Source organism: Pinus tabuliformis, chromosome 3_2 (genome assembly GCF_031772625.1).
Source record: "Pinus tabuliformis cultivar Carrire ecotype Pingquan chromosome 3_2, CPIR1, whole genome shotgun sequence".
Lineage (NCBI taxonomy): Eukaryota > Viridiplantae > Streptophyta > Pinopsida > Pinales > Pinaceae > Pinus > Pinus tabuliformis.
Genome location: NC_142302.1, coordinates 985,738,633 through 985,752,688, shown reverse-complemented (window position 1 = coordinate 985,752,688; position 14,056 = coordinate 985,738,633). Strand labels below are relative to the sequence as shown.

Sequence of the window (14,056 nt, the reverse complement as noted above, 5' to 3'; positions counted from 1 at the left end):
TACAGTTGGCAGAGTTTAACAAAAAGAATACTAAGGAAAAAAGATTGATTCTGGAAGGAATCAAAGACCATGTCATTCCTCATGTGAGAGGAAAGACTTATGCACATGAGATGCAGACAACCTTGACTAGTTTTTACCAAAGCTCAAATGAAAACATAAAAATGGTCCTAAAGGAGAAACTAAAGGGCATTAAAATGGCTAAGGCTGACAGTGCTACAACATACCTCACAAAGATCACTTCAGTGAGAGATGAGTTGGCAGCCATAGGAGAGATCATTGCACCCACTGAGTTGGTGAGGATTACTTTGAATGGTCTTCCCAAGACTTGGGAGAATTTTGTGGATGGCATTGTTGCACAGGAAAACCTTCCCGATTGGGAGAGGTTGTGGGATGATTGCATTCAGAATGAGATCAGAAAGAACCATCTTGGGGCAGCCAAACAGGTGGAGGAGGAGGAAAATGTGGCATTGTTAGCAAGAGGCAAGAAGGGCAGAGCAAAGAAGTAAGCTTCCAAAAGTGGAGGCAAAGGTAAAGGTAAAGGCAAGCAATAGAACAAGGAAAAGGACTATTCCAAATTCAAATGTTGGAATTTTCAAAAGTTGGGACACTATATTGTTGTGTGTCCGAAGAAGAAGAACAAGAAAGGGAAATACAAACGCATGGCAGCTTCTGTAGAGATAGACAACTTCTTAGAGAGATTTGATTGAGAATTTGGATTCATATCTTGTGAGGCCACTAGTGCGAGATCACCTGCCATATAGGTTTAGAGGGAGTGTGCATTCCCCACTGCTAGTAGAGCATTTGGTATCCCGCCACATGACAAGAGTCAAAGAGTACTTCTCAGAGCTTTCAGAGGGTGATATTGATATGGAGGTAGTACTTGGTGATGACAACATTGTTAGAGTAGTCGATGTGGGGACATTGACATTTGATAGGGGACCCAAACCTCCCTTGAAAGTGTTAGATGTTCTATATGTGCCTAGAATGAAGAAGAACCTGATATCCGTCTTAGCACTTGAGGACAGAGGGTATGATGTGTTGTTCATGAGATGGAAAGTGCTTATATATCCTAGGGGAACTCTAGTTTCTTCAGCTAGAGAGATTGGTGTGTGCCATGCCAAGGTGTACAATTTCTCATTCCAGCCCCTGATGGCATTGAGTAGCAGCACCCGAGATAGGACCAACAAAATATCTAGCAATTCAGAGTTGTGTGAGATTTGGCATCACAGGATGGGGCACATGTATCATGGGGTCTTGAGTACATTGCAGGAGATCACCACTGGTGTGCCAGATTTCAGTTCTGATCACCTTGATGTATGCAAAGGATGTGATATGGGGAAGTTTTCCAGATCCCTTTTTCCCAGTAGTGACAATAGAGCGATTGGGATCGTTGACTTGATTCATACTAATGTGAGTGGTCGAATGTCTCATGTATCCTTGAGTGGCTATGAGTACTATGTTTTATTCATTGATGACCGCTCCAGGAAGACCTGGATTTATTTCTTGAAGACCAAGAATGAGGTCTTCAAGAAGTTTCAAGAGTCCAAAGCTCTTGTGGAGACCCAGACAGATAGGAAGATCAAGGTCCTCAGGTCAGGCAATGGAGGGGAGTATACCCTCGGTGCATTTGTTGATTTTTGTGTTGAGGTAGGCATTAGGAGGGAGTTCATATTTCCTTACCACCCCCAGCAGAATGGGGTTGTAGAGAGGAAGAATAGATCCATTATAGGGGCTACCAAAGCCATGCTTCATGATCAAGGGTTACCTTTATTTTGTGGGTAGAAGCCTGCAACACTATTTTGTACTTACAGAACAGAAGTCTACATTGGGCCTTGGGGAATGTGACTCCAGAGGAGAATTTTTTTGGGAAGAATCTTGATGTTTGGTACTTTCATATCTTTGGGTGCCTCACATATTCCTTTGTCCCCAAGGAGAACAATACCAAGCTAGAGCCCACTGCAAACAAGGGCATCTTTGTGGGTTATAGCAAGACCTTGAAAGCTTATCGGATTTATATTATTGCGCAGAGGAAAGTGTTTGTTAGGCGGGATGTGAAGTTTGAGGAGGAGAGAGATTTTAGGAGGTCACGGGAGTTAGAGTATCTAGAGTCACCAGACCCTCAGGAGCAGCTGAATTTGTCACAGGGATCCAATGGTTAGGGATCAAGAACATCGATCACAGTGCCAAGTCCATCAGTGAGCAGTGGCTCTCAGAGTCAAGACGGTGGTTGTTCCGATAGCATGCGGGATAGTCCACAGAGCAGTTCATAGGGTAGTGTTGAGATTGCAACAAGATGATGGAGCTTAGTGAAAAGAGTCGCCTTCACTAAGTGGGCCCGCAGGCTATTTTTGGCGCAAGTCTATTTTTTAGACTATGTCTATTTTTATACATATGGATCATGTCTATGGATTGCAGGTTGCTGTTTATGGATGATTGATCAAATTGGAAAAAATAGATGGACTTCTATTTTTGATGAAAGTGTGAGTGATCACAGTGTGAGTGATCAAAGTCTATTTTTAGACTAGCTGTCAAAAATAGAAAAGTCAAATATTATTATCTCACAATAATATTTGGACTATAAACTTAATCTTATTCTCTTGGAGCACTTCAGTTTGAGCTACAGAGGTGGCACATGCAGCTCTCAGAAGGAAACACGCTTTTCTTATGAGTCAGTTGAGTTGTTGCATGCATGAATTCAGTTAGAACTCAATCAGTTGAGTTTGGTGGAGTTGATTGTGGAGTTGATGGAGTTGTGTTCAATTTAGCTTTGTTAAACTGGTTGTATTTAGTCTAACTGGCAAATAGACTAGAGATGAGTTGGGTGAATTAGTTATTAATTAATTCACAAGTTATTAACTCATAATACAACTAATGAATACATCAGTTAACTCAGTTGCATGTCAGTGCATGTTCAGTTCAACAGGGACAGGTGGTAGAGAATCAGATTGCTATCAGTTGTGACTATAGTTGTGCACCAGATCTTGCACAATAAAGGGATTGAGTATGCCAATGAGTTTGCTCACGTATTTTCCCACATTATAGCTTGTGCTCACGTCCAACAAAGTGTGAGTGACTATTTTGCAGGTGAAAAACGAGTTTGGTGAGCCATTCTCATCAGTTCTTGAGCAGGTATTGAGCAGTGGAGGCAGACAAGCAGTGGAAGAGATTTGGAGATCAGATCTGAGCTGTATTGTGTGTAACAGAGGTGGAGATACTTGTGAGAAGTATTATGCTGTGTAATGTTACATGACTCAATCATTAATATACAGACAGTTGGGGTTTTTAGCGAGATGCTTTCCCCGGGATACATACTGTGTTAATGTGTGAATTCTCTTGATGTTTTATTGTTATTGATGCTGCTATATTGATGATCAACGTAGAGGAGCTTATGTATTGTGTATGTTTTCCGCAATAGTACATGATCAGGATAATCTCTGTTGAATATGTGTTAAATTATTCAAAAATTTCTACAGGTAGTCCACTAATGGATAGTTCACACTATACTTCAGCATCTATGGGCACAAATTCAGGTATGAGGTCAGTTGGCAGGCCTTCAGGAGTTCAGGATTCTGATGATGATGAGGATTCTTTCACTCCGGTGGGAGAAGCATGCTTAGGTAAGAGGAAGCCCAAGTGGCTTAAAGATACCTTGCACGAGGCCACATCAGTTGCTGGGCCAAAGAGATAGGTTAGAGAGAATAAACCACCTGAGCGGTTTTGTAGTTACATGGCATTGGTAACAAGCATTATTGACTCTGAGCCTTCTAGTTATGAGGAGGCAGCCTGCCAACAGGTCTGGAGAGAGGCCATGATGGAGGAGTATTCTTCTATTATGAAGAACGATGTTTGGGAGGTAGTGCTGAGGCCTGAAGGTAAATCAGTTGTTACTTCTATATGGCTCTACAAGATAAAGCATGTTGCAAATGGCAGCATCGATAAGTTCAAGGCTCGATTTGTGGTGAGAGGGTTCTCACAAGTAGAGGGAGTTGACTATGAGGAGACCTTTGTTCCCATAGCTCGGTATACATCTATTCGCTCCCTTATATCGATTGTAGCAGAGGTGGGTTGGAAGATCCACCAGATGGATGTGAAGACCTCATTTCTCAATGGCTTCATTCAGGGGGAGGTTTATATTGAGCAGCCATAGGGCTTTGAGGTGCATGGGAAGGAGTCCCATGTATGCATATTGAAAAAGGCACTTTATGGCCTAAAGAAAGTTCCTAGAGCTTGGTACTCTAGGATTGATACATACTTGTAGCGGTTGGGTTTCACAAAGAGTGAGGCTGATCCGAACCTATACTTCATTGTGGTGGGTGAGGGGCCTCTCATTTTGGTGTTGTATGTTGATGACTTGATCATCATCGCTGCAAAGAGACTCATTGAGGGTTGCAAGAGAGATCTTGCTCCAGAGTTTGAGATGAAGGATATCGGCTTGATGCATTATTTTCTGGGATAAGAGGTGTGGCAGGAGGAGGGGCATTTCTTCCTAGGACAAGGGAAATACATTGTGGATATTCTTAGCAGATTTCACATGGAGGACTGCAAACCCATGTCCACACCTATGATCACTAACTGGAAGAAGCTTCATGCTTTTGATTCCGAGTTGGTGGATCCTACTCTATATAGACAACTGATTGGTTGTTTGAGTATTTGGTCAACAATCAACCAGATATATGTTTTGTAGTTAACACTATGAGTTAGTTCATGTGTGAGCCCGGGTGAGTGCACTGGGTGGCTGCAAAACACATTCTTCGTTACTTGCAGGGGACTGTGGATTTTGGTTTGGATTATAGACAGGGTGATGTACTGAGACTGGCAGGTTACACGGATTCAGATTGGGCAAGTTGTGCTTCAGATAGGAAGAGTACTTCTAGGTGTTGTTTTGGGTTGGGTTCGACAGTTGTGTCATGGATCAACCAGAAACAACAATCAGTTGCATTGAGGTCAGCTGAGGCAGAGAATATGGCTGCTAGTTTGGCTAGTTGTGAGGCTATATAGCTTTGCAAGATGTTGTTTGGTCTATCTAGTCAAGCATTGGGACCTTCAGTAATTTACTGTGATAATCAGATTTGCATAAAACTCACGAAGAATCTAGTTTTCATGATAGGTCAAAGCATATTGAGATCAAGCATCACTTCATTTAAGACTATGTCCAAAAGGGCGTTGTCAAGCTTGAGTACATTTCCACAAATGAGCAAGTAGCAGACATTTTCACCAAAGCCTTACCACGGGGTAATCATGTCTACTTCAAAGACAAGATGGGAGTGGCGAGGAACACTTTCCTCGGTAAGAGGGAGTGTTAAAATTTGGGTACCAGAGGACAAGTGGTTCCCTAAAGCTTTGATCTTTGTCTTAGGGAAAAGTGTCCAATATTTTTTTTACTTTTCTCCTAAAGTGACTTTATAAGTGGTAAAGTTACATTCTAATTTAAAAGTCATTTTATAAGTGGTAAAGTTACATTCTAATTTAAAGGTGACTTTATTAAATTCAATGAAGAATTAGAAAGTGAAAAAGTGACTATGGAAATAAAAGGCTAAGTGGGTCTTTATTTAAGTGGGTGAGTTAAAAAATAGAAAGTGAGAATTAAATGCACATTTATTCTCATCTCTAGATCTAAATGAATCTCAACCATTAGATCTTAGGGTCACCCAAAAGGTCATTTAGAGAATAAAAGGAGAAGAGAAGAGGAAAATATCAATTCATTCTTTCATGAGCATTTGAGAGAGAGAAGAGAGAGCAAGGAGAAAATTTATGAGCAGTAAGGAAGTGAAGGAGAGCAACAAGAATACATTTAAGAAAATTTTGACAACAACATTTATTGGCACGCATCCCAAGGCAAAATCGTACCGCAAGAGAAAGGCATAGAAATTGAGGAAGAGGAACAACACAAAAATCAAGGAAGAGGGACAACAACAAGAGCACGAATTTTGAGGCAGCCGTATTGCTAAAATCTGTATGGTATGTACAAGAAGTTTTGGGCACATTTTTTCGAGGTTGGCCGCACAACATTTAATGCTGTTTAATTGTTGGAAAATTTCTGTTTTAGCTATTTGCTGATTGGCATGATTTTCGAGGTGGAGTGCAAGCACAGAAATCGAGATAAGTTGTAATTTGTGGTTGCTGAAATTTTTACTGTGTATTTCAGTTTCTCTGTAAAAGCATTTTTAGAAATAAATAAGAGCTCTCAAACTGGTTTTCCCCAAGAGTTGTAGGGGTTTTTTCCAGGGTCACATCGACAAAAAATCACTCTGTTATTTTCTGTGTGGCTGTCATAATTTTTCTGTGTTTCATTTCTACAATTTCAGCAGTTGTAAAATCTCTAAATTTGTGTTTTCAGAAAAATATTGTCATTTCCAGATTTTAGAATTTTATCATGCTTGGATTTAAAACTAAATGCATGGAGTGATAAGGAAAATTGATAACCAGAGTGGGGGTTGAAATTTCTTCATGTATGACAAACTATGAAGTTTGCATTAAACAAATGAACAACAATATGATTTAACTATTACATCCACCCTACAAATGATAAGGAAAACTGATAACCGGAGTGGGGGTTGAAATTTCTTCGTGTATGACAAACTATGAAGTTTGCATTAAACAAAGGAACAACAATATGATTTAACTATTACATCCACCCTACAAATGTCTAAACACTCCTAGAGGGTTAGTTTAGGGGGCGGAAAGGTTAGAGGATTAATATAGAGGCTTATGAGGCCTTCCCTCTACCCAAATTTAACTAAAAACTCAATTTTCAGTAGGTTAGAAATTAAACTTTAGATTTATGGGTAAAAGAATTAAGTGCCAAGTACCTATAAATTTCCATATTTAAAATAGGTAACTATTTGTGGCTAGAAATCAAAGAAAAGTTACTCTAAATAATGAAAATAATGCTTTTAAAAAAACACATGACAAAGTTCTATAGTGCAGGCAATTACTTGAATAGTTGTACAATTCTCTGTAAAATGTAGAACCATCTTGGTACAACCTTGTGGATCCATGGATCTACAATTCCAATGGTTAGATACATGTGTAAAATAATGTGTAACGAAACATTTTACCTACTTTGGTAAGATTTATCAACTCAATTATCCCCAAGATTTTAACTTGCTAAAAGAATAAAAGAAAAGAAACCAACAAACTAATATCCTACTGTAACTACATATTAAAAAAAAGATTTTGAAAATGGATGGATGTTGTGATATATATGTGCTTTTTGGTGTCTCACCTCTCGCTGAAGAGTGAAGCCAATATTCTTCCAAGTTGATAGAAATGGCCTTTTCTAAGGGAGTGAGTTTGGTCCATAATGGAAGTCACCCTCATTGTTGCTTAACCCTTCTTCGTGACTTCTAAACTTTTCTAAGAGCAAGCTCATCGTGAAGTGGCATCTTCAACCTTCAATTTTTGTGTGCGGCAGAATACAAAATCTTGAAAACAATATGAACCTCCCTCAATGAGATGGTTAAAATGCTTGGATTGACCTACTTGCAAAACCAATAAAACTCAAGTGGGGTTGTCTCCTAATTGATTCTCTCAACCTGAATAGGTAGCCCCTCAATGGAAAAACTTCTTAGTCTTGGAATAGTTTTATTAATCACCTAATAATTTAGAATAAGTATGCACAAATCATATACCAAGAAGTGAACCTGAGCTCTGGACAAGCTTGATGTGAAAAAACGGGAGGATGGAGCGCACGGGCACCGCAGGACTGCGCAAGGGTTTTGGATAACCCTCTTTCATCACCGCAGGGAACCGGTTAACCGCAAGCCATCACTGCAGCCCGATAACATTACTAACCGCGTACTCTTAGCCAACAGTTATATGTTCCTTTCCCGTTTTCCCGGCCATCTGTCATTTTCGGGATGTCTTCCTTTGCAGGTATATTGGGAGAAACAATGGATTTGGAGGAGGTAGACTACACAGAAGACCCCCATCCTGATTGCGTTATATTTGGTGGCCCTAATTTCGAATTTTCGGAAGCCGGTCTTGGTTATCGGTCAGATCTATTTCCGCCCCACACCCTTCCGGTGGTTACCTTACTGGAACCCCAATTGGCATCGCTCTCAGCTGGGCTCACTCAGTCTTCATCGGCTCTGGATACACCCCCTCTTTCACCTGGAACCCTACACATCCTAGCTACTATCGCGCCTCTGTCGCCCCCTTTCGACCCCAATCCGCCCGGCATCTCCCTCCTCGCAGAGCCTACTGCAAATCCCCTTCCCCGGTGGCCCCTAATCCTGCGGTTTCACTTCACTCGCCATCAGGATGCTTTGAGACTTCGGCGGTTAGGGTTAGATCTACTCCCCCGGCCGGCACACAGGATCCTCTTGCAGACCACCCATCTGCACCTCGTTCGCGGAAAAGGAAATCAAAGTGCGTAAAATCAACCTCAAGGGACATCTCGATCCGGTTTGGCGAAACCTCAGCCATTGGGGAAGCAGCAACCATGGCTTGCACCATTCTGGTTGGTCATGTTCGTGGAAGGGCGTACTCGGCTACTCGACTTACGCAATGGGTCAAGGAAATATGGGGAGGGGTACTTCACGAATTACCAGAGGTACAAGTATTACCTAGAGGTTGGTTTGCTCTACACTTTGCAATGGAGGCCTACACTGACTTGGTACTCGGTAGATACTGGCACATTGAGATGGCATCGGTCCTGCTAAAGAGATGGAGCCCTCTCTTTGATCCCGAAAGAGAACAAATAGGGGCTGGTCCATTATGGGTACGCCTGCCTGGTCTCCCTCTTCAATACTGGTGTGAGGAGGTATTCATTTGGATAGGAAATGCTCTGGGGACATATCTTGATCATGATAAAACCTTCGTGGAATCAAGGAACAGAACCCTCGCTCGCATACTAGTACACTTGGATACCTGCGAGGGGCTGGAGGAGAAAATTACTCTACATTGGGGAAACTACACCAGGGTTTAGATATTGGACTACGAGGGGGTACCATTTCGATGCCGTCGATGCCACAAGGCTGGGCACCTATTTAAGGACTGCCCACTCAACAAGAAGATAGATGATACCCCCACTACACCTACTATACCCTCCAAGATTGCTGCTCAGGAAAATTAGCACACTCCTGCACCTAATCCGGCGCCCTCGGCTCAACAGGCAGTGGTCGCGACTCATTGCTCGCCCTCGCCATCAGTCACCAGATCATGGGTAGTAGCAGAAGCCGCACTTCTCTATCCTCTCCCTTCTCTTATAATTCTCTCTACTCCTCCTTGCATGTACCATCTATATCTGTTGCACTTTTCTCATTGCCATCCTCTCCTGTCATGGCTCCACCTGCTCCCTCCTTGCACCCCCTACCTTTGCCCTCCTCATCTCCCTCCTCACCTCGGGAGTCAAAGGCTCATCACTATAACCTTCGTCCTCGCATCTTAACCCGGGATCCCCCTCTGCATTATTCTGGTTTGGGTCTTGCCATCCCTGGATCTACCCCCTTGACATCTCGAGGGAGAAAATCTGACCTTTCGAAGGCTATCCGACGTGCTGGAGCTGAAGTAGCCTCTGGCTGTCAATCTACGCTAGATGGGGTTCTTAGAGCAGTGAACACCCCTGCCAGCGTTCCCCCATGAAGTGCCTCACCTTTAATTGCAGAGGCTTGGCTAGTGCCTCAAAGAAACTAGCCTTGCGGAGACTTTTCGAGATTATTCCTATTGACATCATACTACTTCAAGAGACTCTTGGCCCGGCTGATCTCATCTCTGATTCCTTAACCTCTATGTGCCCGGGGTGGATATTTTTGGCCATAGACTCCACTGGACGGTCCGGAGGTCTTGCTATTGGGTACAATCCAAAATCCATTAAAGTTACAACATCCTGGGGAGGCCGAGGGTATATGGGTATTGATTTTTACTCTACAGAGCTGGGGACCAGCCTTCGGGTAATTAACATATATGGTCCTTGTCAGCAAAGGGAGCAGTTCTGGCAACATCTGCTTGGACTTTCTATTTTATCACAGGAGAATATCATCATTGGAGGAGACCTCAATTTCTCACTGGGCTTTGGTGAATCCTGGGGATCCATGGCACAGGTCGACTCGATCACTGGCTATATGACTGATCTACTGGAAAGGCACAATCTGATTGATGTCCCTATGAACAAACCTCAACCCACATGGCGGAATAGAAGGGTGGGCGAGGCGGCCCTAACTCGCAGACTGGATAGATTTATCATGAAAGGATCCCTTATACAGCATCTGCATCAATATAAACAATGGGTTGGAGCTGGTGGCATATCGGACCACTCCCCGGTATACTTGGAGATCTCGAGCCCTATTCAAAAACCAAAAGCCCCCTTCAAATTTAATCACATATGGCTACAGGACCCATCATATATTCGAATGGTCTCAGACTTCTGGACTGCAAATCCGATTGACAGAACAGTCTCATTAGCAAAAGGATTTTGCTCCAACTTAGCCCAGCTAAAGCATCTGTCCATCAAGTGGGCCAAAGAGAAGTATCAGAAGGAAAATTCGGCTCTACTGAACATAGAAACTGAGCTCTGCACACTGATGGATGAAAGAGGTCTGGGGTTTGCCTCTGCGGAAGATAAATCCCACCTGGTGGAACTCGAAAGACAAAAGACTCAGATATTAAAAGACAGAGAGGAATCTATCCGCATGCGCAGCAGAGCTATATGGTTAAAGGCAGGGGAGGAAAACACACGGTTTTTTCATAATTATGCACAGGGCAGGAAGGTCACCAATACTATATGGAGCATGCCGAATCTGGAAGGAGGTGTGGCTGATACATTTAGCAAGCTCTCTCACCTGGGATCAACACGCTTCAAGAATCTTTATAAAAATCCTCAAGGCTCGACTCTTGCTGACATTATAAATATTGCTGGTCATTTCCCCAGATTTGTAAATGGGGACGAAGCAGAGGCGCTATTTGATCCTGTGACTCCTGGGGAGCTTGAGGGCACCTTGAAATGGTTCAAAAAGGATAAAAGCCCAGGTCCGGATGGGTGGACCATCGAATTCTACCTTGCTTTCGACGAGCTACTCATCCATGATTTGCTAAGAGTAGTGGAGGAATGTTGGGTATCCAGATCAATGTATAATGCTATCAATACGACATTTATAGCCCTCATACCCAAATCGGACTCCCCATCCTCCTTCGATGATTACAGACCCATCTCACTTTGCAATTGCCTCTATAAGATCATCACCAAGATCATAGCTAATTGTCTCCGCCCTATCCTGTCTCGACATATTGCTCCTTAACAATTTGCCTTCCTTGGAACACCGCTAGATTCATGAAGCTATTGGCTCGGCCCAGGAAGCCATCCACTCCATTTGGACCAAGAACCTAAAGGCCATCACCCTAAAGATTGACCTGGCAAAGGCTTTTGACCGTGTCAATTGGTTATATATTAAGATGCTACTCATCCACTTGGGTTTCCCCCACAACTTCATCACATGGATCATGGCTTGTATTACCACTCCAACTTTCAGTGTGCTCATCAATGGGTCTACGTCTCAATTCTTCCACTTTGAAAGAGGGCTCAGACAAGGTTGCCCCCTATCTCCACTTCTATTTCTGATTGTCATGGATGGCCTCAGTCGGTTGATTGCAACAGCTAAAAGAGATGGTGATCTTGGTGGTCTTAAGATATCAGATGAATGCTATCTCACTCACCTCTTGTTTGTGGACGACGTTATTATTTTTCTCGATGGCAGTATCAGGGACTCCCGCTCCTTCTCAAAGATCCTATCCCTCTTCTCATCTGCCACTGGTATGCTAGCAAACCACTCAAAATCCTCCATCATATACACTCGCACCTCCATACAAGAGTCCCAATATGCGCACCATCTGTTTCCTTATGGCATCACCCCGCTTGATCGGGGCCTAAAATACCTGGGATACTAGATTAAGCTTGTCAATCAGAAAATTTCTGATTGGACTTGGCTTGTATCAAAACTAGAGAAGAGGCTAAGAATTTGGAGTCACAGATACCTATCAAGAGCTGGCAGGCTTGTACTGGTCAAATCTGTCCTTGAGGCAACACTTGTTTATTGGATGGAACTTGCCTGGATACCTAGGAACATCTTGACTAGGCTTCACCAAATATGCAACAGATTTCTATGGAATGGGAACCAAGACAAGAGGATATTCACCTGGGTGGCCTGGAATAGGATAGTTGTGCCAAAGAAATGGGGAGGCTGGGGCTTGAAAGACCTGCCTCTTTTCACCCAGGCACTTGCTGCCAAAATGGGGTGGACATTGATCACGGGACAAAATCTTTGGACGAGCATCACATATCATAAATATATTTGGCCAATGAATATCATGGAATGGATACAACTCCCAAATTGGCCCAAAAATGGCATCTCAACAGTCTGGAAGGCACTTCTACATTCACTGCCTCTTATCAGGGACAATCTGATTTGGAGAATAAATAATGGACAGTTGGCCCACATTGGTATTGATCCTTGGATTGGGAGCGGTGGAAGACATCGTTTAACCAGGGATCTTATACAGTACATACACTCCCAGGACATCAAGGTATTTGCAAATATTGCGGATCCTCTCAATACCACCATTCTCACTCAAGGATGGAAATCCACACACCAAATCAATCTGCCCCAATGCTGGCACCTCGAATGGACTGAATATATCACAGCTCTCTACGAATCTCACATTAGGATAAAAGAGGGACTGGATCAGCTCATTTGGCACCAATCTGATAGCGGTATATATACTCCAAAGGGGGGCTACCAAGTGCTGATTTCTCACAAAGTTCCTGACTTGATTACTTTCTGTTGGAAGACCATTTGGAAACTTACAGCGCCACCCCGGGCCAAATTATTCTTCTGGTGCATATTAAAAAACAAATTACCCACTGGGGAGAATCTTATGCATTGTGCCATACACGGGCCTACTTGGTGTTCGCTGTGTAAAAACGACGTTGAATCGACAACACATCTCTTTCTGAAGTGTACTGCCCTAAAGGATCTATGGCTAAACATATCATCTGCGATTCATTTCACAGGCACTTGGGAGGGTGATGACTTGTACAGAGCCTGGGAAGATTGGTACCACCAAAACAAGGGATCCAAATTACAGAGCCTTCCTCTTATTATAAGTTGGCAACTATGGTTGACGCAGAATCGTATCATATTTGATGGCAAAAATGCAAGCTGGCCGCACATATATGCACAGATAATAACAACTTACAATAATGTGCCAGAACCACCTCAACCTCGAGCCAGAAGACCCCGTGAACCACCTCATATAGATAAGAATACCCCATGGGCTTTCTTTGATGGCGCAACCCAACAGCAGGGTTGCGGGGGCGGATTTATACTCTACATAAACGAACAACACTATTATAAATTCAAAATGGGTTTGGGGACTGGCTCAAACAATTATGTTGAGATCATTACACTTCGTCACCTCATGCATTTCTCATTGGGTCATAACTGCATGATCATACATATTTTCGGCGATTCAAAGATCATCATAGACTGGTTTAATGCTACAACTGCATGTCACACTCACACACTCAGCAATATACTGGATGAAATAAATATCATGAAGGTACATTTTAATGATATTACTTGCACTCATATTTACAGGGAACACAACAGCAGTGTCGACGAACTATCCAAGGCGGCCACGACACTACCCCGAGGAGAGTGGATGATCCATGAGCAGAGAGGGCCTAATGCTTTTCAATATTATCATCGGCCATATATAGACCCTCAATACCACAGGGCGGACAACCCATAAACTGAATATCTGATAAAAATTGTACAGTTTTTTGATTACATTTTGACGGAAAGTATATAATTGGCCCTGCGTGGCAATATGTATATAAAACAAACAGAACCTAAATGATCATCCTGCGTGATGAACTGGTTATCTATGCTGATATATCTATTATCTATTTTGCTGAGCCATTAGGCTGACAGACTATAGCATATGCATCTATGATGCATCTGCAATATGTAATTTTTCAAAGTATAATGAAAGATTATGATTTTTCCAGGGGAAAAAATCATATACCAAGAAGAAAACCAAAAATAAAAAGGCACTCCAC

At 42.6% G+C, this 14,056-nt stretch overlaps 1 protein-coding gene across 1 annotated transcript in view; it reads left to right on the top strand.

Annotated features, from left to right (window-relative positions):
• LOC149183919 (uncharacterized) overlaps positions 1 to 14,056 on the top strand; it is a 121,230-nt gene that overhangs the window by 87,635 nt on the left and 19,539 nt on the right. Inside the window, exon 3 of the mRNA XM_089415143.1 lies at positions 9,972 to 10,910. Coding sequence (XP_089271269.1) covers positions 9,972 to 10,910 — 939 coding nt within the window. The remainder of the gene's footprint in view (positions 1 to 9,971; positions 10,911 to 14,056) is intronic.